Source organism: Hippoglossus stenolepis, chromosome 4 (genome assembly GCF_022539355.2).
Source record: "Hippoglossus stenolepis isolate QCI-W04-F060 chromosome 4, HSTE1.2, whole genome shotgun sequence".
NCBI lineage: Eukaryota > Metazoa > Chordata > Actinopteri > Pleuronectiformes > Pleuronectidae > Hippoglossus > Hippoglossus stenolepis.
In genome coordinates this window covers 5,602,864-5,630,201 of record NC_061486.1, presented here as the reverse complement: position 1 = coordinate 5,630,201, position 27,338 = coordinate 5,602,864, and the positions used below count along the sequence as shown (strand labels likewise).

The following is a 27,338-nucleotide window of genomic DNA, read 5'->3' as shown; positions in this document are numbered from 1 at the left end:
AACCTCGGAAAATAGTATCTTCCCTTTACTGTTGGCTACTACTCCAAAGCAAAAGGCGTGTTAAACCAAAACAAGTCTTTGTTCTTAAACACATCTCGATGTAAATACCAGGAAATAAAAGCTGAAATTCATATCCAATTGAATGATCTTAAAATGCAAATGTGTTCAGTTTACAGCAGAAACAAAAGGATTGGCCTTGCTGTTCCAAACGATTTGGAGGAGTCTGGCCTTCTTCCATACAAATCCTGCAATGGAGCAGCCCTCACAACAGTGCTGATGCTGCAGCTGTGTGTGGTCCTGTCTGTACAGTGCAGTTTCCACTGAACGATTGCCAGAGTTTACTTGTGACAATTATCAACTGTCTTTCTGCACAAAACACCAGATTGCTCGTATCAGACTGAGACAGACTCCATGTTGTCATAAGCAAGAAATAATGTTATCCAATTAATTTCTCAGAACACATATCATATAATCACATTTTGACATTGGGCGGTCTTTGTTCCCTCTCCGGCTCAAGCTGACGGATAAAGGACAACTTCTGTTTACATCCATGTTGTATTGAGTTTCAGACCCGAGCTCGGTGCTCCCTTGTTCCTCCTGACAGGACATCTGTCTCCATTAGAGAGGACTATTGATGTGCTGCTGTATCCGTCTGTCTTCCTCCATCTTTGGAAAGTTGAAAAGAGGAGTCCCATTGTTCTCCACAATCTGTCACATTGTCCACGTCCATCGTTTCATTCTGGCTCGTGTGCTGCTAACATGCTGATGTGACAGAATCTTTAAAAACCCTTCTTGAACATATCACTTACATTTAAAGAGCCTTGCATAATTTTCTCACTTATCACAAATCGCAGAAGACTGGAAGCTGCCACGTGATTCAGCATCTGACATTGAGGTCATGATGAATTCATGATGTGCTGACAATCAGCATAATCTGGAAAGAAAGCATCTCTGTGCTTTGCCAAGGTTTGTTGCCAGATGCGTTCCAGAGGCCGTCCCTTCTGGCAGAGCTGCACGTTAGAGTGACATTGACGCACTCTGTGTTCCACTAGCCCTTGAAAAGCAAGGTATGATTCTCAGCTTGACTTTCAAGCATAGTTTTCCTATGAATTATTACAGACCTGAATTAACATTCACCTCAAAGTCAAGAAGTCTATTCTGTGGCTGTGGCTTGCACCTTTTGGAAACTAGTAAACAAGTGTTCACCATGAATGAACAAGACTCGCCTTCACTGTTGTGTATTGACTCCAGCTTCAAAGCCTCCTTTGAGGTTGTAGTAGCCTCAGAAAGGTGAGTTCTGAAAAGATTCCCTTCCATTTACAGTTGGCTACTACAACTCCAAAGTGAGAGGCCAATATACTGTAGCTGCTTTCAGACATGCACTGAACTCTGCAGTTCCTATCGTATTTTCTGCAGAGGAGTTTCACGTGTGAACACCTGGCCTCCTGGTATAGTGTCCGTAGAAATCCAGGCATCCTGCACTGGATTCACCGTATGTGTGTGTGGGGGGTTTGATGAATCTCTGAATATCTCAATGCGTCTGTGCAGAAAACCTCCCGCTGTCTTGTGCATGTGTCAAAGGCAAACTCTGGGTAAACTCTGTAGCCAATTCTCTGGTTATCCACAGGTCACGCCTGAGAACGGCTGTGTTCTGTATCTGCGGACTAGTGGATGGTATTCAGTAGCTCTCTGATACTCGCTCCCCACAATGGCCATGGGGCTTTGAAACACATGACAGATGAGCATTAAAAGGCCTCATCACAGCTCTGCTCCTCCTCCTATCTCGGAGCTGCGAGCAGGAATGTATGACCGGCTGTCGGAACCACACATCATGATGATCATCAGCTTCACATGGCCGATAGAGCCTTGTGTTTTTTTTAATGAATAATAGATACTAAGTGCATTAAACTGCTAAGGTTATGATACACCATGGAGGGGTTAGAGTAAGGTTACGTCCAAACTAATACATTCAAGTTTTAAAACTCTTCCCTTTTGCTGTGTTTACACCTGGAGTCCACAGTACTCTGAGGCTTTAAGAAACTCTTGTGTCCCCATTTTAGTTTGAAAACTCTGCCTTGTTTTACTCTAGATGGGCAGAAATGGAGACTTTTGGAAACAGTGACGTAGGCATCCATACCCACCTCCTGATTGGATCTTATCAGTCACGACTCGCCTGCCACAGGTAAGTGGGACATGGACAACAAACTACAAGCATCTCTATCACTTACCTTCAGGAACTTTTCCACCTGGACCACAAACCAGGAAGGAAATCCCTGGTCTTTCCTGGTTCGTGGCATTTTCTTCAAGGAAGCAACCGGTTGCAGAGCAGACTGCTTCCTGTTTACATCTGGATGGAGATTGTTTTCATTTTAAAACGGAAACTTAATAGTGTGGATGTAGCCTTTGACTATATTTCAGGTATTTTTTATTTGCTTAAGGTGATTCTGATATGTAACGATGGTCAGTTGCTCTGGGTCCACATTTGAACCTCTCAATAAAGAGTTTGGTGATAATGTAGGTCAAAATGTTGAGGATAAGACTTGAAAAGACCGAATTTGATTGGAAAAAGAAGTGTAAGTATGTCCAGTATCTAGTTTGCTTTAGTATGGATGTAAATTGACCGAAAATGTATTCAGTTTAAAAACGGTGAGTGTTTCCACTGATTTATGCAAGAAAAACACAAAATATTAACGGGTTACAACCTCTTCAAATGTGAATTGGACAAAATGACCCATAAGCTCGTAGATATTGTAATGGACATTTTACACTATTTCCCAAAGACTAATGTATTTATACAAGAAATAATTACCTTAATAATCAACAACAAAATAATTATATATAATATGTTGAAATGTTGTTAAAGCAATGGAGATGTGTCATTTAACAGTATTTTTTTGGTTTAAGTTTGCAGTTGACCCGACCCGGCAGCTTTTTTAAGGGGAGAACACTTTAATAACTAATATTTGAGAGCCACCTTTGCTGCATAGATTGAGTCTTGACCAATCAATTCCAGCCTCTTCTCCGCATTCTAAGTGATTTCCTTCTCTGTACCGCTGTCTTTGATGTTGAGTCTGGAGAGGCAACTCACTGCAGGAGACCACTGGGTCCTCCACTAATGATCCCTACCCGGGCTCAGGGTTACTGCTTTTATGTCTTGCATAATACTTGCATTTTTATTTATTTATTTTTAGATATCACTTGTACACGCTGTTCCTTTTTTCAGCACAATGGATCATTTATTTTTTCAGATGGGCACGAGGGGGCTGTGGCGATGGATTCCATTTGCAATGTTGTTGTGGATTCAGACGCTGCATACAGGTTCAAAGTGAGTGTTTGTACATGTGGACCAGTGGCTTTGTGGACAGTCTTGAGAATAAGGTTTGAATCCACAAACAACAAAGTTATTGAATCTACATCTTGATGCCTATTTGTGGGTAATACTCATCTCCTGTATGTTAATTGAGGATTTCACTGGTGCGAGACTAGAAAGTGTTCGGCACATTGTCAGGCCTTACATTACCCTGGTCAGGGATAGACCTGCTACTCTTTCTAGTAATAGTTTTATTGTTCTGTGTTGTTCTACAGTCCTGTCTTGACCTCCTGTATTGAAATTAGCTTTGTGTGTGTCTTTACGTCGACTGCACTCCATTCGTATAGTCGTTCGCTTTAATTCATTACACAATAGAGGCTTCAACGTTACAGTTACATCATCTCGACTGAAGTGTCGCCCTGTGGTCTATTCGGGATTGCTGTAATAAAGCAGTGTGTAGTCAATTATTAACTGACCTTTATTGCGATTTAGCTTACAAGACATGTAACATGTGGGCTCCTTCAGAAAGTGGCCCGTCGACTCACTTCAGAGCAAATAATCAAGGAGTAATGTGACCAATCTCCATGTTCCCTAAAAATGGCAGGTTTCGAAATTTGTTTTGAAGAAATCAATCACGCTGACGCTCAAACTGGGTTTTGGGGGGTAATGAGTCACCTAGTGGCTCTTTTACAGTCTGCTGAAGGCGGGGACGCTGTGCCTTCACTTGGCCGGACCATTGTGTAGAAGAGGTACGAGCAGTTGTTTGTTCTGCCTGCAGGGGAGGTCTGTGTAAAGGGAAGAGCGGGACAGATGCACGTCACGGCTCTAATTGCGGAACACAACTTATTTAGTTCACCGTAAACAAAGAACACTGTCCTTGCTGCGAACGGTGGTGACTGATTCAGCTGTTTTTTTACTGGCAGGGGCTTCAACACATACAGAAATAAAGCAGGACCTGTGGGGCGTCCTGGGGAAACCAGAGTTAATTTTAACTTTTGTTAAAGTCAGAATTTACATTAAAACAATGCTTTGTCTTCAGTTCATTCTAAGTATTTAGAAAAATATTGGATACATGTTTCTGCAGGCTCTTTTTTTCATCTAATTCAAACAATGATATTGAATATTCTTTCTTTTTTTTTACGGTTGTTGCAGTTTTTGTGAAGCGTCACAGTCGGACAACTCACTGTAAATCCCGACTAATGGACTTCTGTCATTCCGCCACCTTCAGCTGTTTCTCTCTGTGTTGTCCTGAAGGTGATTGGCAGTGATTGCAGTTGCTTGTGACACCTGAACAGCATCAGCAGTCCGAAGTGTTGCCCGTGGATCTGTAACCATCGTCTCACTTGCCCAATTGCTCCCGCGGTATTGAACGGCCCTGTCAATGTATTGGACGTCCGGCTCAATCAGATCCTAAATTGAGTGCGGACAGCGCGGGGGTTTAATAGCCCGGTGGCGGTGATGAGAAAGCTGTGTTTGTTTAGCTGAGCTCTGAGCAGAGCAATCTACATTTCTAAAATGCCTGTGGTGAGCGCAGACGTGGATTCAGCATTAGTCCACATTCACTGATAGACATTTTATTGCACTGCTGCCTGATCCAAGAATTCTTTGGGGGGGGGGTGCGAGGAGATAAGCAGATCTTTTCTGTAAAACATTCATCAAACTTACTAAATTAATAAGAATATTACAGGATTATTATTAGAAGTTTAATATTTGGTTTTCAGTTACTTCTATAAAAACGTGCTCCCTCCAGGAAATACTCTGATATCATGTCTTCAGACTGCAGCCTGCGCTTCCAAGTCTTTTGATGTCACTGGACCATGTGCCAACAAATCACTAATTGAACAGAGGAAATTGGCACAAATACTCCCCCCCCCAAAAAAAAAAATCAGTTATCCTGACAGATCACCTGTGTGCAATCGAGCTCAGAGATTAGATAAGTGCTTGTGTTGTTGTGTCTGGTTCCTTCTGCAGACCGGACATTCCTGCCTTTACTACGCAACCCCAGTGCTTTAATTTAATATCAGGGTCACAACCTTGGCAGGACATGAAGTTGCGTTGAGAGGAAGCCAGTCTGACCACGGTGCTGAGTGCCTTTTTATTTTGGTCATAGTCATCACAGAGTCTAGACATGGCAATTCACTTCAATTCACCGGACTCCTCTGAGATAAACGCAGCCTCTGCCTCTCCTCTACGTGGAGGTGCACACCCTTGATTAGCTCTGGGTTTGTTTTTTTTCTGCCGTTCGCCGTGCATGCATGCAAAGCTGCTGCTGCCGGAGCTCATGATGCAGAGCTGCAGCTGAACAGACGTCTTCCGTGCCCTCGCTCCTCCGTCCTCCCCTGCCCCTCTCCCCCCCCTGCTCCCTGCTGCCGGTTCCATCATCTCAGAAAACGGAGGGCAGGCGCCGTTGTCATTGCTGACGTGATAGCCGCACGACATCACTGGTGCTATGACAACAGCAAGCCCAGCCTCTCGCTCATTCACAGGTCCATTTTGGGCTGCGGCTGAATTCTCCTAAATATGCACTGCAACACATTAAGGCTCCGACCTCTCAGCCTTCGCCGCCTCGGAGGCAAAGAGACAATTAGTTAGATTTTTCCTGGAATGACGTTTTATTTTCTTGTAAGCCAGAAAGTAAAGACGTGGATTTCAAATTATTTTCTCTCTCGGCATAAATTATGTTACGTTTACGTTTAAGCTTATACTGATCCAGACTAAACTCTGAATATCACTCTTAATTTGATTTAGTTCATCTTACTTTCCTTTTTTTTTTATTACTATTTTTACAATAAGAATTCTGCAACATGTTGTGCAAACATGATGCTTTTCTTTTGGGGAGTGGAGGGGCAATTACGGAGGAGACGAGGGAGGGAACACACATTCCTGCTGGCACTAGGTTTGTAGTTGGGGGGGTGGAATTATAGAAGGATAGGAGGGAGCAAGGAGGGAGCGGAGAGTGTGAAAGAGTCGGCAGCAGCAGCAGCAGGAGGAGGAGGAGGAGGAGGGGAGATTTACAAACAGTCACACCCCCTCCCTCCTTCCTTCCCCTCCCTTCCTCCCTCAGTTCTTCAACTCATCCTTGCATATAGGAGTCAGTCTGCTGTGGACACAAGAAGTATCAATCATCCCCTCATGTGGAGCTTGAAATTTAGCCTTTAGTGATGCCTGGGATTTCTCGTGGCTGCAAAGGGAGGAGTGACACTACATAGTAGTGCACAGCGAGGTAAGTTTATCCTATTTTGCATCTTTGCACCAGTGTTTGGTTGTGTGTTTGCAGATAGAGGAGACAAATGGTTTTCTAGCCCCAAACCTCCCACTTTCCAGAAGAGGTGCTAAATAACACATCTTTCAGTCACACACACTGAGTCAATGTTTGTGTGTGTTTCTGCAAACCTAGTTTTCTCTGTAATTAAATCTGTCAGTTGCAACCAAAGCTTCTCTAAATCAGGGTTTGGCTTTTTGGAGTAAAGTGTCTTCAAGATTCATCATCTCACCACATTGTTTTTTCTCATTAGTTTCCATTCACATGCTCTTATTTTAGAAATTGGTGTATTTGTATTTGTGTGTGCTGCTGGGGTCTTCACAGCCTGTGTTTAGGGTGGGGTTTGCCACCTCATGTTTGTACCTGTAGGACACAACTTTACCTCCAACTGCATGCGGCCGCGAGCCATTGTGTTGCTCCCCATTCAGCGTCAGACGCGGACAATGCAGCTCGTGTCTGTGTCGTTGTAATGACAAAGCAGCAGGTCGGTGCTGGCGAGTCCAAGAAAGGGGAGAGATGATGAATTGCAAATTTGAGAGATGGTCAAAGTCAAGGAGAATTCCCAGGGTGCATCCTGGAGGGGCGCAGGGGGACTTTATGATGTGTGAGTTCATTTAAAATTCCAGCTTTGTGTTGGAAAGCCTGTTGTGTGACTCCTGCGGTGGGGAGAGGGGCGAGAAGTGGTCATCTGGTGTCATAGTTATGGAAATGTATTGACCGTTTGCGGCTTAGTGGGACAGGGGGTCAGGCTCCAGCTTTCAGGCCTCTGAGTCCTGACAATGCTCCTGTTATGACTGAAGCGACTTTTAATAAGACACAAACTCTGCACCCTTTAAAAAAGCTTTACATTGAAACACATGCAATGGGACCCTTGTCCTCGATCTTAATTTAAACCTAACATTTTCTCTCCTTAGCGTGAAAAATAACAAGCCACTGATTGGTTTGCACGGTCGTGTGTCGTAAGCTTCATTTAATTGAACGCCACAGTGTATAATGGGACAAAGGCCATATTGTAGATGTACAGGCCAGCCGATGTTTATCTGAGATTAAGTCTTTCAGATCCTTATCTTACTATGAAAGTTAGACTATATGTGCAGCCGGATTTCAGCATGACGCCACATGCAGCTCCACACTGAGGGTTTTCTAGTTGCTCAATTAAATGAGTCTAATTTAAACTCTTGGAATCTGCTGCAGCCTCAATCACAGACAGACTTATGAACATGCTGCAAAGCCAACTTCTGCAGCAGTCGTATTATATAGAATAAATCATCTTTGCTTTACAAATAACCTGCACTTCCACGTGTTAAGTTGTTAAAGTTGTTTGTTTGTTGTATGTAAATTTGTTCCCATTTGAAATGCACAACCCCCCCCAGTCTAAACATGTGGAGCTGCACGAGCTACAGCTGCCCGTGGTTTTCTTTGCTGACATTCACATTTTTTTAATTTGTATCACTGTCGCTGAATATTTGATCAGCCATGTCATAATAGTAAGAATATTAAGTGTTGTATGCAGACTTCAAGTTTGGTTTATACCTTTTTATATCTTCCTTTTGTTATAATTTCAGAAGTATAAACACAGAGAAGTGGATATACTGCAGTAAATGATGTGGTGATCATGACTGTGTTGCACTGCTGTGCTGCCATGATGCCACTTTGCAAGTTTGACTGAACTTTTTTGCATGGGACACAAACATTTGAAAGGCACCTGTGCATGGAGCTGTAGTCAATTCAAAATAAGAGATTTTAAATTTAACAGTATCTATACCACTTTATCTGACTGGTCATTATATTAATATGAAATAACTTTCTCTTAATTCAATATAATATTCTGACATTGTATAAATAAAAAAGGTGTTTTGCCAAAGAGGAGTATAGCAGTTAGTGATAATCCATGAGCATGGATAATTGTACTGCTAATTATAAAGGAATGATTAGTATTACCTCTGCACCACAGCAGTGCCTTCTCAATGTTGTCTCCCTGCTTTGCACGATAACTCAGTTTATCACCAAGTTTTAATAACCCAGCTAAAAGCAGAAATATGTCTTTCTCTGTGACATTTGTATCACGTGGCAACGAGAGAGGCCCAGTACTGGAAGCTGTCATCACGACCACTTGAAGGAGTGGATGCATTTTCTACCCAGATTGGTGCAGTGATGTGTGTCAGTATCCAGCTCCGCTCTGCCTCAGTGCACCGTGTAGCAGCAGCAGCAGTGAGCCGGGAGCTCCAGGGGTGTTATGGTTGAGGTGGTGCTCAGGGAGGATTCACGGTGGGCTCAGTCCAGAGATATGATTCAGATTTCCTCAGCACACGTTACATGTAAATGATGAAACGTGGTTTAGAGACACTCTCTCGATGCTTGAACTTCATTTGGAAACTTCCAGGATGACGGAACACAGGTGTCACCTAATTTCATCATCTCCGAGTCCTCGATATATTCTCCCTTTTTTAAATAGGCATTTGCAACATCACCATGTGTGTTCCTCCTCCTCCATTAATAATGGAATCAAACTGACAGGATTGGACCTTGACGTTGACCCAGATGGGTTTTTGAGTGGATTTTGGATCGTGTGTCTGTACTTGTGGTGCAACATAAAAGGGAAAACACTCAAACCGAAGCCATTCCACTCGCTGACCTGGAAGCAAACGATTGCCTCTGTGGAGGAAGATCCTGAGCGAAGCAGATGAGAAAAAAAAACATTTCCAATGCAGGATCGCGGCTCCTCCGTGTCCCCGGCATTGTGTCTATTCTGCTGCCAGCGAAGGAACGGACCAGTCAGCTGTCATACGGAGATTGGTAGGTGAATGGCTCAGCCGGGTGCACGGGCTTCTGCTCAGAAGGCATCAACGACCATTCAGCGCTTTCTTTGTGGCATTGCTGGCTTTACTGAATGAGAGCAGGACGTTTGATTAAATTTGAATTTCTTGAAATGCAAAAGATCACAAAGCCAGCTGGGCTCAGAGCAAGGCCAGGCCCTCACACAGGATTTAGAAAAAATATACTGGAGCACAGATGTTTTAAAGGGGACATAGCATGCAAATTCCACTTTGTTAGTGCTTCTACAGGTTAATGTGGGTATCTGGCATGTCTACCAACCCAAAACTTGGAAAACACTCGCTTTGTTATAGTTCCTCTAAGTAGAAACGTCATGCTTGAGCGACTGATTGCGCTTCCTGGTATTGTGTCGTAAAAGGAACTGAAGTCTCCCATGGTCTTGCCCACCCCCCGTCCCCACTCGTTACTTCGGGTTTCGAGCAGCGCGGCCGTTCCAACACGGGCTGTTCACAGGACGACATTTCGCTGGTCAGCCGCGATTCACTCATGGCATTTGTCTGATCGTTGGGACTGGAGGCTCAGCAGCTGCTCGGCGCGACCGCTTCTCCGTGCGTGAGCTGAATTTGTGTCGCGAGGACTTCGCAGTGTTCACGCACTACCCGACGACATTCAGGTAAACAACAAGCGGAAGAATGCGGGCTGACCTATATACAGTCTATGGGCTGACCAGCGGAGAATGCTCGTCCGTGTTAACAGCCAGGCGCTGCGCGGCAGCGGCGCCTGCTCCGTCTTCACTGCCAGCTGTGGAAGACTTCCAGTGTTCAGCTCACTGTATGCCGGGTTACAGTAGTTCCCCGGTTACGTAGTTCCGCGGGTTACAGTAGTTCCCGGTACACCGGACGCGGAAGTGCCGCTGCGAGGCAGCGAGGTTCTCAGCACCGCCTGGCTGTTCACAGGGCGAGCATTTCTCCGCTGGTCAGCCCATAGACTGTATATAAGGTCAGCCCGATTCTGCTTCTCGCTTGTTGTACCGTGAATGTCGGTTGGTAAATGATGGTCTTCATAGCCCCCCCCTCTTTCTCTCTGTCTGTCTGCTTGTGCTTGTAGTGGATGGGCGGGGACTTAATTTGTGATTGGGAAAATTAAACTCCAGGACAACAAGGGAATACAAGTATGGATGCATATTTGATAATTTATATCATATAAATATGTAATTTATATGTTTAAAATCATGGGGAGAGGGGGGGGGAGCTGTCATTAGCATTTAAAGAAAGGTCAAACAGGTCGCTTGTGGAGGCTGTTTTATACAGGTAGTTTTAAATGATCCTTGTGGTATTTTGACCAAAGTATGTTACAACTTCATTAAGACCCAGGAACCATATCAACTTGTAAAATGGGCATGCTATGTCCCTTTAAATCTCTAAAAGCTGTTTTCAGACTTGAACTCCGGAGGATGTTTGGTCCGGACTTTCTCCGGAGTTGGACCTTCACACGTGAACAACACAGAAATCTCTGAACACCGTGTCGGCCCGTATTCCCAAAAGCTCTCCTGACATCTTCGTCTGTGTCTTCTACGTGTTGTATGCAAGTATTTGTATTTGTAATTTTTGCGTCTGTTGCGTGATAGAAACATCATCAAAACACCCACTTGCTCGCGATGAATCCTATGGAGGATCTTGTGCTGGGTTCTCACATTGTCTTCCTAGGACATTCTTTTCCTGGGGGGGGGGGGCAGCCACTTGGACACTTGTGTTCTCCCATCCAGCCCTGGAGTTCAGTGCTGGTCTTCAAGCCGCTTTACTGACATGAAATCTCTTTGGTGTATTTGACACCTTAGGACAATATTGTGAATTTTGCCCGTTTCCACCAATATCTGATTTCATCTTCCAGCTGTTTTACAATGTTCACCATCTGTGCCAGTGCTTGGTGGATTATATTCAAGGTTGCCATTGCAACTTAAAACTTGCATAACACTAGATGGTGTTTTGGTGACCAGGGGGTCCGAGCTTTGATACCATTGATCACAGATCTATACTCATAAAACTGTCAGGCACAGTTGCTCCTCGTGTGAGGGGGATAGCGTCGGGTGTGATTCGAGTGTAGAGCGTGGAGGAGTGGATTGTGAGTCTGGAATGTGAAACATGCGAAGGCAGATGAGTGTTGATGCTCCGTGTAGCCAGGGGAGACCTTTTCACTGGCAGTGACAGTTACAGGCTCTGAGAAGGTCAACATGCAAGTCTCTGGTGATTGTGCTTGTGATATTTGGTCACAGCGACCGCGGCCCCCTTTTTCTTTCCATTACACAAAGTCCTGTGATGCTCTTCCCACATTAATACTTCCATCACAAACTGTTAGATGCTGGAACTCATGTGTGATCATGTTCACTGGCTGGAGGTGCATTTTTCTTCAGCATCTGATTTAAGTTTCACATTTTAAAAATATTTTCAGGGTTAAGTTTAAGGGTCTTTTAAAAAACTTTTTCTTGAATCCAAATCAGCTTAAATGAGCACAAAGTTAACATTTACAGATCTTGAAGAAGTCGCCACCGGAAGAATTAAGGGGAATTATAACTGATGCTCTGTCCTACATGATTATTATAGCTGTTAAGAATATGAGGAGTGTAGCTTTGGTTTAGAGAAAGGAAGTTTAAGCAAGATGACAGAAATGACGTTAGGGATAATTTAGAGAACATTTGCTTTAATTAAGTTACTCTGTGAAACTTCATAGGTGATAATATGGGGATCGTATATCTATCAAACACAGTCATCAGGATTCATTTGTGGTTCAGCTGCAGGTTTCAAAAAACATTTTTCTGCAGCTGCCCTTTAATTTGAGCGAGTCATAATTTGCTCTAATGTAGTCGTCTGTCTGGTGAAACCAAAAACAAGCAAAAGTCCACTTTGAAAAAGCACAGATCCCTTTCCCCCCCCTCACAGAACTGTAGTGAGGGGGAATCACCGAAAACCCACAACCTGCCCCCTCCCCCCATTTGTCCTCAACAGTGGTCTGCGGCTGACGTATACGTCCAATTAACAGCTGTTTAAAGGCTTCAAAGGGTCGTCGACGAGGAGCTGAAGAGCCACAGGCAGGAAGTGGTCTGATAGCACCTCAGTTGTGGACGAGCACGTTTCTGGCATTGATGATGAAGATGAAAGAACTCAAGATCTTCTTCACTCAGCGTGGACGAGTATAGACAGACATCACAGCATCTAATTGTATACATTTGCGAGATTTTATGTTTATATACCATTTGCTACATCTCCCAGTGCACTCACTTAATAATGATAATAATAACTTTATTTATATAGTTCTTTAAAGACACGGTTTAAAAAGTGGACACAGGATTAAATAAAAAAGATTCTGTGTCACGTAAAAGCACAAATAAAACTGAAAATAAAAGCAAATAAAAGGAATAACACAAAAGGATAAAAAGACGACATCACAAAAAGGTGAGTTGAGTCATAAAAACCAGGATCCACAGTCAAAAAGACAGAAATTCAATTTTTATCACAAATAGTAGCAAAAACACTTTTATAATAAACCTCAGTAAGGTGAATTTTTTACCATATGAGGCTCTAAACTTTTCTTTCAGACCTAAAAAGTGGACAAAAGATTTATTGACCCAACGAAACCTGCAGCATCTGCTTGACACAAACCCCTCACAGCTTAAAACGGTGGCCGAAGCAGCAGTGACCTCTGCACACAGCGTTTGCCCCAGAGAAAACACTGGCAGTGACAAAGGTGTCACCGGGCTAAACACCAGCTGCTGCCAAAACACAGGCTCCAAGACCAGAGCCGGCAGGTTCAACGCTAAACAGTTCACTTTTAAAAACAACTTTTCACTAGTTAGTGGCTCTAGCTTAGCAAATTTAGATAACCATGCAAAATACTGTATGCCAGATCATAAAAAATACACTTATCGGTAAATGTGCTTCCCAGTTCTCTGTTCATGAGTTGAATATGAAACATTTTGAGGGTAAACGGAGGAACCGACTCCTCTGCACAGGCGCCTTAACTCGGTGCTTGCAGAGTATCTCAAATCAAACCAGTGTCAGTTTTGAATCATGTAAATTACGACGCTAACTCGCTAAACTCTTCCACTGCATCGGCTGTCACAGACACTAGATGTCCCACTTAGCCCAGTCTGCTGTGTTCTTACACAAAGTTGACATTTTATTAATAATTTTAACTTTCAAAATTCCAAGTAAAATTGCCAATCTTACCTTCAGTGTTTACTTTTTCCACCATCGATTTGCTTCTGTCCAGCCACCAGGTCCCTCACCAGCTGTACTGTCGGCCATCGCTCTGCTTGATGTGTGCTGGCGTCCGTCTAAAGGCTCATAGCACACAGCCACCTGAGCCTCTCATGGCGAGGGCCAGACGGGTCACACGTCCTCGCTGCAGCAAATGACACTGACTCGTTTGGGGGGGTCTGTTTTTTGTTTCTGAAATATGTGGTTTAAAGTTATTTTTGTGCAATTTTACTGCGTCCTCTTCAGTGTAAATGCAGCTGTTATGAGCAGAATGGCAGTTGAAAATGGCAGATATGAACATAATCAGACCTTTACTGTCCCACGTGGGAAATTTGCCTTGGATGTCAAATGCATTTATTCATCACAAATTAATTTACATGGATAAAATTAACATTTAATGCAATTTAAAGAAACAAAATAAAGACAGGCAGGTATTTGGGATTATTATACCTGCCCAGTTTTTCCAAATGCTGTATTCTCTACTCATTTTGAGTTTGGCTGTATAAACCTTGGCTCAATGCACCACATCCCCAGCTAGCCCGTTGCTTCGTGATACATTCGGTGCCACGACTTGGCACAAAGCGATTCCAAGACGAGTCAAGCTGCTTTGATTATCACTGAAAGCCCTTGTTTGTTTTCCAGCTGTTTACTATTCAGAGTTTCTCGGGCTGCTGATTCCAGGTCTAGAAGAAAATACGTTTTGGCTATGTGACAGTGGTGTGTAGTTTTTAAATTTTTTAATTTGAGCTATTAAGTCTGGAGGAAGTGCTTGTGTTGTTCACCAACATCCCAAATAAATGCTGCTCCGTTGCGGATGTTTTTCATGGAAAGAGGATGCTGACGCTACATTCCCCCTCCGGCCTCATCGGGTCTTAAATACAGCCGTGCACACGCGGGAGCAGAAAATGAGTCATGAGAACAAGCGATTGCTGTTGTTTATTTCCACTCGCAAAGGAGCATATGACTCTATATCAGCAGGGAAATGGGAGCTGTGCTGAAGGCCGTCTTTCAGTGGTAACCCCCACACACACACTCCTCCTCCTCCTCCTCTTCTTCCTCCCTGCGACTACCTGTGTTATTATCTCTGGAGACTGGAGTGTTCAGATTACAGGGTTTTGTGTTGGAGCTTGTAACTAGTCGGCACGGTGCATTCTTGCCTTTCACCAGTGGAGCCTGGTTAAGTAACAGGATTGTTTGTGCAAGATCAAGACAAGAGACAAAATCAGATTGTGTCAAACTTGAGCTTTGTTTGTTTCTTTAGTCGTATCTGATTTCAGTGGTTTTATTTATTCAGGTTTTATTTAGTGCATCATGAGTTTGTTTTAGTTTTCATGGATCTCATGAGTATAGGACTGTGTGTGACCAGGTGTTTGACACTGTAATTACCTTGGGTTTGAAAGTCTTCAGTCAGATTTTGTCCTCGGTGCAAGAATCCTCATTGTTTCCCTTTTAAACATTTTGACACTTCTCTGTCCTTGGGGATCCAGAGGAGAAGCAGAGCAGGTGGGAGTCGGGGGCAGTTTTCCCTTGTTCCTGTTCCAACAGGCCCAAGTATTTGTCATATGAAAGCGGGGCTTTTTTTTAAAGTCGTCTTTAATAGCACAAAGCCCCTTTTTAAATCTACCTGTCACATATTTCAGGAATGACAAAACCCCACAGAACGCGGAATGGAAATTTGTACACGAACCCAAAACAGTGTCAGGTTTCTTTGGCATCATTGTGAAGTAGAGCAGTTCTGACGTAAATCAGAACAGGAGACATTTATGTTCCTGCACTGTCCTCTGATATTAATGGTCTCGATTAGTATTTTGTGGAGTCTTTCTTGCCATAAATCCAGTTATTGTCCAGTGGAGACCGAACAAAATCCAAATACCTCTGTGTTCAAATCACGTTTTTTCCATTTACAGACTCTAACAAAGTGAGAACAGAAGAAATATTACCCTGTAGCGTCTTATAGCTGATGTGGTTGATGACTAATATTCAGAATTCAGAATAAAATAAATCTGTATTTTGGCATTAACGGTGTAACGCAGCCTGGTGTGACAAGCAAATTAAAGTGTCATCCCCAATTTGTCCTGACGTGAGAACTGGGCTTTATGAATTGGATGTTTGCCCATCGCTCTCTCTCTCACTTGGACGCTGCCTTTTATGTTCTGATTGTTTACAACTTCCCCCGGTGGCTATATCGTGAATGTCTGTGCTCCCCCCCCCCCGAAGCTGATTTTGTTGTTGATCTGGAGTCACAATAAAAACGATTCTTCCTTCTGGTCTGTGGGTGGCTGGAATCTCCTGTGGTCATGTATTTCATTAGGAGGCTTGTAACAGATAAATCATCCCGGTCTCGCTGTCCTGGTTCCCTCATGCATCCCACTGAAAAAAGATCCTGCGACCCACTTAGTCCACAGTCTGTCACATGGCGGCATTTTCCAGTCTAATTGTTGACGTCTATTTATTTTTGTATGAGGGAGGACGGTGATGATGCTGGGACAGACGGCAGCATTAACTTTGCAGCATTAGATGAACCCACTGGGTGTTCCAGTGGTGGAGAACATCTGTAACAACACTGGCATTTCTCCTTTGTGTATTAATGAAGAGTTGATGTTGGATTCCAGCAGCTTTAGAGAACACGGTGCACACACAGCTGAGGCCATTTTAACGTTGCCTTCGGATATTCTGGAAAACTCAAATGCAGGAAAACAGAATGACCCCATTATTTAATAAATTGGAACATATACCGAGGTGAGAAAAAGTTTGTTTTTGCAAAACATGCTCTGACGTTTTCTTTTCTGTGAAAGGAGCAAAGTCCTGGGATTCGCACTTTAAGTTGAATGCATTACTAAAGTCCTTTTTTAAAACTTTCTTTGATATTTTAGCCGTTTTTCAATATTTGTCTCCGAGAATATTTCATGGATCTTCATGGGGAAAGAAATCTGGCATTTTGAGGTCACTGATATTTATGAGATCCAAATAAAAATCTGGATCCAGTGAATTTGGTTTCATAGGGGACTGTGTGGCCTTATTGGAGGGATGTACTCGGCTGAACTTTAACTTTGTTATGACTAATGTGTGTTTTATATCTTCCCGGAGTTTGTCTCGTTTGTTATCTCAATGCTGTACTTTTCTGTAGCTTTGTGAGAACTGTGTGTTTTATTGAATCTCACAGAACTTGGTTTAACTCTTGTTGTCACAAAAGCCTCCTCTACTGACGGGTGTTGGAAATCAGAGGCTACTATAACCACTGATACTTGCATTGGAAAGATGCTTGCAGTTTGTTTTATGTATCTGTTTATACCAAATAAACTAAAAGCAAATAATAATAAATGATCTTTATCTGAGGTCCACAAGTATTTTTCTTAAATCAAAACCTTTTCTATACGTTTTGGCCTTTGTTCTATGTTCAAATGGTGTTTTAGGTCACATTTGTAAATGGCCTCTTTCCAAAATTTCTGACGTACACACAAAGCTGTCCACTTGTGATCCGATCACCAAGGGTGCATTTTAATTCCACTTACGAACAAGGCCACCGATCTGTTGTCCTTGTGATTGTGCTGATTTGATAGTGGCTGAGTAGATTTGCTTATGCTGGACCCCTGATCTGATTTTGCTCTCATGAGTTTAAGCATTATTTGATTTTACCCCCCCCCCCCTCTCTTCAAATCAGTTTTGATTCTGTCCTTTTGAATCTAAATGGGACTGGTCCTTGTGAGAGAAAATGTTTAGTCACAATAATGGGAGGTTTTATTGTGCAGTAACAACCATCCATTTAAATATTGCATTGACCAGCGGGTTCACATATTTCAGGCCTGAACGAATGAGGTTTTACTGTAAAATCCAAGGTCACGGCACAGCGGGTTGTCTTTAACTGTACTGACGGAAGAAAACCGCCTGTGCTACTTAAGTCCCTCATCTCGGCTTGAAACAGACTAATTAGTTTCTGGCTAATTTCACATCATATTAACATTGAAACCACTGAGAGCAAATCTAGAACGGGCGAGATGTCAAAGCTCACCTACGACACAGAAACCTCATCCACGAACAGCAACTGTTGGACCTGTCGAAAAAGATGCTTGTACTTTTGTGAAGCTCTCAGGGTTGAAAACACACTGGAAAGTCTTCTGAGCCTTGAACCTTTCACCTTTTAAAACTGCTCTGTGTTGGGAAAGGATACCAACGAGCCTCAAAGCAGCCCGTGGTGTGACATGTGACTGTTTTGTCCCTTGGTGAATATTGCTTCCTGCAAATGAGCGCAGTGGCATTTCATCCTCTCCTGCTCCAAGTCTCCTTTTTTACCCTCCTCTGTGCTTTTCCTCGACACCGAACTGGATTGAACGAACCCGGCAGCAAACTGCAGGGTTGTATGAAAAATAAATGGACTTCCATCAGCATCAAACATAGTGCATTGCAGCACCACTGAGGGGTGATGAGTGAGCTAAACGAGGATGGGGGGGAGCAACATGAGGTAGAGAAACGGGGTCAGCTCCAGTTTACGCAACGCCCCTCACATGAGCACATGCAGCAGCAGCGGCGGCGGGCAGTGGCAGCAGTAGGTTGGGCTCCCACTCATCTGCGTCAACCCCCAAAGGGTCTGTCCTGAAAGGAGGAGAGTGCACATCAGGAGGAACAACAGCCACAGTGTGGTTAGTTAATCTTCGGTCCCATCTGGTGATGGTCCCAGGCATGGAACGGGACCTTTTTGGAGCAGGCTGCGCGGCCTGAAGGCGGGTGCACAAATGTGCATTATGGTGAAAACTTATCAGCCCCCCCCACACACACACACTCGCCTTTCTTGCTCCCAGTCGTCTCTAATGCAGGAGATAGAGCCGGAGACCGGACAATAACATCAACTATATAGATGGTTCGCTTGGGCTCTGAATAGCTCCTGTTCACTCAGGCTGTCACTGTGCTCGTATTGTCATTACGTCCCCTCCACTTCACACGACCACAGTGCCGCGTGGTGAAAGTGGCTGAGCGGATCACTTCTCCTGTCAGGCTGAGGGCGGTGTTAGTGCAGCTCCACAGAAACGGCCTCCATGCTTTAGGACGGGGAAGAACGTGTTTATTTTCAGAATTTAAGTTTAGTTGAACGACCATCTTGTTGTTTTGGAGACTTTCCCACACTTTGTAGATCTCTGTGGTTCTGACGAGTCTTTCCCAGTCAAACTGAAATCAGGACGATACTGGTATTGATAATAAGATTTGATCAATGGCGAACAAAAAAGAACTGTTGAAGAAAAACTGATATAATCACAGGCTGAGATTGGATCAGTTCAAAATGGATTATGAAGACGCACAACGAGTTAAAATCAGGATCACGCAGCCATGTGTTGTCCTCGATATCTGGGAGGCTTCTTAAATCTTTGATCCAGTTAATAAATGCTCCGTCTTGTTTTGATCTAACTCGTCTTTGTATCCCAGTATTTCTGGCTGGTATGCAGGGCTCTGTGGAATAACACAAACAGCTCTATCTTTGTGAAAAAAGTTGACTTACATAAACTCATGAGTGATTATTTTTAAAATATGGGCCGGTGTTAAACTATTATAATAAACTAAATACAAAGGACACATGAGATAATCGTGTTTTCTTTGTTTTCAGAGCTTTGTGGATTGAACCAGCAGCTCCAGGACCAAACCATCTGAAGATCCAGTGACGAGCAAAATGCCAGAAAACTATCTACAGTCTTGCAGGTAGTTGAACATGTATGTGACTTGATATCTGACAAGTCATTTCTAAATAAGAAATTGATTCAAGCTGTATGTCTTCTTCTCCTCAGCTTCTGAATCATGGGGAATGTCGAGAGTCAGCATGGGGACAACGGCCTCTACGGTAACGAGCGTGGCTATTTGTCACGGAAGCACATGTCTCGGTCTCTCCGCATCTCCAACAAGCAGTCCAGGCGCTCTCGACATGCTTCATCTGGGAAGATAGAGCACAGGAACTCTGAGACGAGCACGCGCTCGAGCAGCACTCCCAGCATCCCACAATCCCTGGCTGACAATGGCCTGGAACCCTTCAACGAGACAAATGTCCTGCCAGACTTCGGAAGCCCCATTTGGGTGGATCGTGTGGCCATGAATCTGCGACCCGTGTCCTTCCACAATGACCAGGCCAATCCCTCCGTGCACATGAACACGATGCACATAACCCTGCCCGGGGCCACTGCGGAGGAGGTGCATGACGAAGATGTGTACACGGGCGAAGTGACGTACCTCCAGAAGACCCGGGACGGGACCAAGGAGACCATCATCTTCAAGAAGAAGAGGTCGAAGTCCGCTGACATGTGGCGAGATGACAGCCTGGAGTTCTCCCTGTCCGACCTCAGCCAGGAGCAGCTGACCAGCACGGAGGAAATCATCGACGCGACCAATGAGAGAGACTTTCCCGACTGTGAAGGCCACCTGCAGTCCAGCCCCACGGACTCCACCGACAGAGCCAACTCCCTGGACGAGCTGTACAGCCAGAAGAGCCCTGCCCGCAGGCAACCCCACGGCCGCTATGCCAAGTGGCACGACGCCAACCGGGTTATCAGGGAAGGAGAGGATGATAAGATGCTCTCGCCGTCCGAGGAGGATGGCAACAGTTACGGCGCGTACACCCTTCCCTGCCGGCGCTCCCACTGCCTGTCCGAAGGCCTGAGCAGCCACCAGGCCGCCATTTGTGCCAGCATGCAGGGCAGGAGGGCGAAGACCATACAGGTAAGATTCAGCGCAAATCCACATCGTGCTGATCTTTGACGCCATCAATAAACTCATTTAATTTGAAAAAATGCAACAATTAATTTTCTACACTCATGAATATGTAAACAGTGTAGCCACGTCTGTTTGATACTCTCTTAATAGTGAAATGTCAGGGTCCTGAACTGTTGAGGCTATGTCACGGCTCCTTTTTGTGCTCGTCTTTTGGACAGAGTATGAAAAGCTGTGCAGAATTTTAATGTGGTGGCATCACCAAATAAAGACAGCCCCCCCCCCTCCTCATTCTGTCGGAGCATTTCCTCTGCTGCTTTCACCTCACAGATAATAAGCTGCTGAAACAGATTAAGTGTAAGAAAGAAATCTTGTGTCGACGGAGCGACGTGTTGTTTCCGGATGAAACTGTTGTTTTTCTTGGGAGAGAAGACTGCGATGATGGAGGGGACGGGGGGGGGTTAGAGCTTAAAGTCACTCCCCGTCTGAAATGCCTCGGCCTTTTGTTATGATAATGAGGGGAGGCCTGTGGAAGAGTGTAACAGTAAAACGTGTATGGTGGCCCTGTCACTGCGGGGCACCGGCGGCCCCCGGTGAATGGAGCTCTGGAGCGCATGATTGGGTCATGTGACTAGATGGAGATACCACGTTCGGCGTAGCCCCCTTCATCTCCCAGGAGCGTTTGGCCATGTGGGTAGGAGAGGGCAGACCCCGCGGTGCCACAGGGAGGGCAGGCTGCACTCGCACAGCACCCGGCGCTTTGCTTAGCCGCCAGTAATTAATTTTGAGGAGGCCCTCAGGATTAAGAAAACTGTGGATTCTCGTTAGGCCGCTACACTCACAGTGTTTGCAAAAATGTTTGCTTTTCAAGAATGGCTCCATCCTGCATCTGCAGAGACGGCTTAGTCGTCCGTGAGGGGGGGAGTTGCTGTCATAGTGATGAAGAAAACGTGGCTGCAATGCCGTCTCACCTGTCTTGTGCTTCTGCCACAACGCAGGATGTCACAGCCGGGGAGGGCAGCGAGTACGAGGACAGCGGGATCGACGGGGTGACCGTGGAGCCGGAGCACCAGTCCAGACGCTACAAGACCATGTCGGCCTCCTTCTCCGTGTGCTCGGCCCACGGCAGGGGCATGTTCGCTGGCAGTGACAGTGGCAGCAGCAGCGGCGGCGGGGCCAGTGAGTGCGTGCAGGGCGTGTACGAGAACTTTCGCCAGGAGCTGGAGATGAGCTCCTGCCAGACGGAGAGCCTGGAGGAGGCAGGCTCCGCCCTAAGTGACGAGCAGAGCACCATGAGCTCCGCCTACCAGTCCGACGTGCTGCTCAGTGTCGCCCAGGGGATGGTGAGGAAGGCTGGCAGGCTCTCCGTCAAGAACTTCCTCGTGCATAAGAAGAACAAGAAAGTGGAGTCGGCCACAAGGCGCAAGTGGAAGAGTTACTGGGTTTCCCTGAAAGGTTTGTACTTCCCTCATCTCAGTCCTCTACAGTAGCTCATTTAGAAACTTAAAATCTAATGTTCAGTAAAACCAAGCTTTACTTCAGGCATGATACAAACACCATTATCAATTTTTTTGCCACTTGACTGGGCCTGAAATCAAATCAGCTCTGTAATGATCCCGGTGCCTGCCTTGGTGATTAGTCAACCATGCTGCACTTCTTAACGTTGGCCACTGGAGAGCAGAATAAAATTGCTTGAGCAAATCTAGGCCTTTAAAAAACAAGCATCATTGTTATTCTTTCCTAGACATCTGTGCCAGCAGGGCTGTTGTCAAGTAATAAATACATTTTTGGTTTTTCCAGGTTGCACGCTGTTCTTCTACGAAACTGACGGCGGGTCAGGCATCGACAACAACAGTATCCCCAAGCACGCCATCTGGGTGGAGAACAGCATCGTCCAGGCCGTGCCAGAGCATCCCAAAAAGGACTTTGTGTTCTGTCTCAGCAACTCCCTGGGAGATGCTTTTCTGTTCCAGGTTAGAGAATTAGAAAATGATCCTGTAGCCAAACATAACCTTGACCTCCCTTTGGGTTCTTTTCCTTGTCATCCTTTTAAATCCTGACTTTGCTTTATTTAAAATGTAATAAGCTGTTAATCAACACAGGAAAAGCGACTGAAAAGCCTTTTTTATTCTGAATGTCAATGAGCTGCCGTGCTGCTGAATAACGTTTGACCTTTTTATTCGTCTGTCCCCGTGCAGACCTGCAGCCAGACGGAGCTGGAGAACTGGATCACCGCCATCCACTCGGCTTGTGCCACCGCCGTCGCCCGGCAGCACCACAGGGACGACACGGTGCGGCTCCTTCGCGCCGAGATCAAGAAACTGGAGCAAAAGATCGACATGGACGAGAAGATGAAGAAGATGGGGGACATGCAGCTGTCGGCTGTCACTGACACCAAGAAGAGAAAGACGATCCTGGAGCAGGTGGGTTTCATTCTCACTTCAGATTGTCTCCACACGCCAGGTGCTCAGGGTTTAGATGAATATTATCCTATTGTCCCTTTTATCAAGAATGTCAAATATGTCTGTTTATCTTCAGACACTTTAATAAAATATATGAGCAGAGCAGCTTCCTTCCATAAAACCTTTGTCCCTAGGGTGAGTTTAGGTTATTTCAGCTCATGGTTACAAGACAGAATATTTACTAGTCCTTTAACTCAGTTTAAAAGCATAATTTCAAACTATTTATTTAGAACCAAGCACATTAAAACGTGCCGGTTTTGATCAGTTCTAACTCCAAGTGTTTTTGAGGGGAAATACATGTTAACAGTATCAAAAACCTTTGAGCACACACTGTGTAAATGTTCAGTAAACATTCATGCAAGTTTGAACTAGCTGTTTGCATTAGGTTGGATCAGTTCAAAGTTTAACCCCCTACTTCACAGGGAGCCTGTCCCTGTTTCCATGCCCTAAGGAATGTGTTCGTTCTCTAAGGGTGTTATCGTCGTGCTCATCTCTTTATGAATGGAACATTGGGGATTGTCTGATCAATGAGAATTTGACAGATAAGCAGCTTAAAAACTCGTGGAATGATTAAAAGGCAACAGCAAACTTTGTCAGTCTCACTAGCAGATAAAGTCAAGGATTATGATATCAAAATAAAAGCTCTTGCCATCAACCTCTTACTAACTAAGTGGGAGATCTGCTGCAGGATAAACCTTGATTTAAACCTACGAAGCAAACTATCATAGTTTTTCACTCCTATGGTTTACAGCTATAATAATAAGTGTTATTTTTAGACCATATTCAACTTTACAGTATATTATAAATTAGAATTGCACACAAGTAGGTGTTTCAATATCAGGATAAACCCAGAGTTGTTCTCCTGCAAGAAACAGGAGATGGACAAAGAAGCCGGAATGAGAGGATGAAGTAACCGAGGCATCGTCCGCTAGAGGCTGCTGACAACACATACCTTCATTTCTTTACACGCTCTGCGGTTGGCACCGGTCGATAGCCTGCCATTCTCTCAATTAATTGCAAAGCTCACATTGTCTTTAGTCGGTCTGTGTACAGAGCAGGGGGATCAAATGGCCTTTGTTCGCTCAGTTAGGTAGTGCCTGGTTCTGTTTGGCAGTGTTGGGTTTCACATTGTGCCGAGCAGAATGGATATAGGCCCCGCTCCTCAGAAAGCTGAAACACTCCCAGCCTCTATCTGCCAGCGGAATGCGCAGTATTGTTTCTCTCTGGTCTCTGGGCGACTTGGCAGCAGCACAGAGCCCTCTGCCACGGTGCTGGCCGCCTCTTCCACACACCAGCGCGGCACCGTGACTGTGAGGGGGGGCAGCCCAGTGAATAATCATAATGTCCCGCTCCATTGCCCCAGTGAACATCAAACCATTAGGCACACGGAGCACAGATTGGCACAAGTTGGTAACGGAGCTCCTTTGGGGGGGAGGCGACACTCTCCATCTTGCTCTGAAGTCGACGAACTAGAGCCTCGGCGAGTGATTAATGGGTTTTACTGTCGTGTTCCTCTCTCACGCCGCAGATCTTCCTTTGGGAGCAGAACCTGGAGCAGTTTCACATGGATCTATTCCGCTTCAGGTGCTACCTGGCCAGCCTGCAGGGAGGAGAGCTGCCCAACCCCAAACGCCTCCTGGCCTTTGCCTCTCGCCCCACCAAGCTGGCAATGGGCCGACTGGGAATATTCTCTGTCTCCTCCTTCCACGCACTGGTAAATATGTCTTGTTTGTTTATTTGTGTTTATTTATTGTGCTTATTTTATCTGGTTGTTTTCATAATACTAGAATCTTGGGTTTTATTTTATTTTTAGCAAGGTTACGCATCCAGATCAGGGGCCAGATCCAGGATTTAGATAGATTTTCAACAGTTTCATTACATTTCTGAGATTAATATATGAGTCTTGGTGGAAAAAAATGTTTGCCGCTGGGTGCAGATGAAAACAATAATCTGCATCTAGTGATTTTGAATGTGGTCTCATAAGGGGACCATGGGGCCTTGAAGGTATTCACCACTGAGTACCGATCGAGTTAGAGAATAGCTGTTGCATTGGATTTCGTGGATTAAATTCATAACCATCCAGGAGGAAGTAGGATGATCTCTCTCAACCTTATGTTGTACTTTTTATACGGATCTTCCTCAGATTGTAAGCAGAGCAAAACCCTCAAAATACACATTGGCATCCTTGAATACACCTGGGAACTCTGCAGGAGAAGGGCAGCTGATTCCAGAAACTAAAACCTGTTGTGTCAAAGCACTTTATTTTGTTATTGCTGCCATTTAGCAGTCTAGGTCTCAAGCAGGGCACTTGTTCGGGAGGTTGTGGTTCAGCGCTAACCTCCCACTGCTGCTCTGGGTCTGTGCACACTGCAGCTAAAAGCACCGTTGGCAACGAAAACATCAATTTTATTTATTTATTTTTTTTAGAGAGAAGTTTGCAGATCAATGAGGCCCTTTTTTCCCCCCTCCTCCCTCTCGACCAATGCGGTGCTGCAGAGCAAGTGGGTGTTTGGGCTGCGAGAAGCAGGATGTCTAATAAAAGAGACACTTTAACACCTCTTTGCTTCACTTGTGTTCCTCTCCAATTTACTCATCTCCACCTCCATGAATACCTGAATCAACACCGCGTTCAAAAAGTGCTGTGAAAAAGCTGACGGAACAAAAACAGACAGAATGAGTGCCTCAGTAACGCTCACACTCCCACGGACAGGCACTGAGCTGTTTTAATCTCACTCTATCATGTTTTTTACTTTTCACACACCAGTAGCACTAGAAATTCCTGGTTGTAGTGCTCATGTGTAAACCAGAAATTGCAGCGTTATATACAGTATATATGTGTGTAAACTATTTATCTCAATCGGGCCTGTGTAACAAATTTCAAAAATTTCAATTAACGAGATTGGTCATTAAGTTGTTTCTGCAATAGTTCACCTTTATCATAAATATCTTTTTCATACTTTCGTTATAGGTGCAAATTGTGTGACACTTAAGATTTTAGTTATTTATGTCTCAAAAGTTCTTGAGACGTGAAGTCGAACATATTGTTTTCCGTCTCATTTGGTGCGTTGGATCAGTGACTGAGCTGTGGTATTTCTGCAGGTGGCAGCGCGCACAGAGACCGGAGTGAGGCGGCGAGCGCAGGCCATGTCTCGATCCTGCAGCAAACGCAAGAGCAGGTTCTCCTCGCTCTGGGGTCTGGACACGACCTCAAAGAAGAAGACAAAAGCCCATCCCACCATCAACCAGGTCTGTGTGGTTCTCCAGTCTCGTAGTTATTTTTACGGTTTCCAAGAAAGTAACATCGACCACGCGAAGATTGATTTGTGCTCTTTCTTCAAGGATTTATCCTCCACAACTCTGCTTGAGTTCTGACCCCTTGACCTTTTCTGTGCCTGCAGGTCTTTGCTGATGGAGAGGAGCCCGTGAAACCTGTAGATGGTATATATGTGGATCCGGCGAAGGAACACAGAGTAAGAATGACTCATTTATTCTTTGTTTGCATAAAGGCCACTCTTGAAATGTACTGTATTATGTGCAATGTACTGTATTTCTCTATGTTTCTTCAATTCCTTCTTATGCAGATATACAATAATTTGCTGAAGTCCTTGAAAAATGTATTGCACGTGCTTTGTAAGTTCTGCTTTAAAAGTTCTGTAGATGATCGAAACATGTCAGTGTAATTAGCTCAGATTTTCAAATCAAATCAAGCTGTTTTTAATCTGTCTCGTTTCTGTCTCTGGTTTAAAGAGAAGTGAGGCGGGCACTGTGAAGAGCCTCCCACGGCCCAGCACGGAGAGCGACATCTGGGTGCCCGACCACCTCACCCCCTCCTGGGTGTGTCTGCCAAACGACCAGCCTGTGCTCACCATCATCCAACCGGGGGAATCTGCACTGTGTGTCCTGGAAACCATCTGCAAGGTAACAGGCTCCCACACTCAAATGACCTGCCCTGGCTCCACTTCAGTGATGTCTGCAAGTTATTAAGATGCATGCAGAGGAAATGTGTTAGAGCGTCGTTTAATTAGACAAATACCAGCTTTACACAGTCAGAGAGAAGAGAAGAAGGATCCAATGCTATGATGCTGTGTAGAAATCCTCTCGTCTCGTCTCACAGGCTCACCAGCTCGATGCCACCAAGCATTACCTGAGACTCAAGTTCCTCATCGAAAACAAAGTGCAATTCTACATTCCCAAACCAGAGGAGGACGTGTGCGACTTGGTGAGTATCCACCTGCATGAGCCTGATCCTGAAGCTTTTAAGGAAACATCAGAGGAACCACTCTACACACAAATGACCATCCTATGTTGCAAATTATTAATAGGTTTCGTACCTTTTATCCTCTTGATGTTGCATGTTTTCACCAACACATGAAATCTATTCATGGAAAGCCGTAGTATAAAAATATCTGTAGTGCTTCCACATCATGTAATCACGACATGTCATGGACCGTTTCCTGCATAAAGACTGTGCTCGAGCTGCTTTTGTCTAGAAATACAGAAAATGAACACTCTCTTCCCGCACTGTCAATAACCCACCCACCAGAATGTGAATAAAGTCGGCTGCTGTTCCCGAGGTTTACATAACTTCTTTT

General features: G+C 44.7%; 1 protein-coding gene across 3 annotated transcripts in view; it reads left to right on the top strand.

The window, feature by feature from the left end:
• tiam1b (TIAM Rac1 associated GEF 1b) overlaps positions 1-27,338 on the top strand; it is a 47,093-nt gene that overhangs the window by 4,542 nt on the left and 15,213 nt on the right. The window contains exons 2-12 of one of the 3 annotated variants that reach the window (XM_035155106.2): positions 2,090-2,182; positions 19,194-19,285; positions 19,372-20,293; positions 21,283-21,739; positions 22,085-22,257; positions 22,483-22,707; positions 24,275-24,460; positions 25,846-25,992; positions 26,145-26,216; positions 26,494-26,664; positions 26,861-26,965. In XM_035155106.2, coding sequence (XP_035010997.2) covers positions 19,382-20,293; positions 21,283-21,739; positions 22,085-22,257; positions 22,483-22,707; positions 24,275-24,460; positions 25,846-25,992; positions 26,145-26,216; positions 26,494-26,664; positions 26,861-26,965 — 2,448 coding nt within the window. In that variant the 5' untranslated portion in view covers positions 2,090-2,182; positions 19,194-19,285; positions 19,372-19,381. Of the gene's footprint in view, positions 1-2,089; positions 2,183-6,342; positions 6,534-19,193; positions 19,286-19,371; positions 20,294-21,282; positions 21,740-22,084; positions 22,258-22,482; positions 22,708-24,274; positions 24,461-25,845; positions 25,993-26,144; positions 26,217-26,493; positions 26,665-26,860; positions 26,966-27,338 lie in introns of those variants that run through there. The other 2 variants (XM_035155108.2, XM_035155107.2) reach the window with 2 other exon arrangements.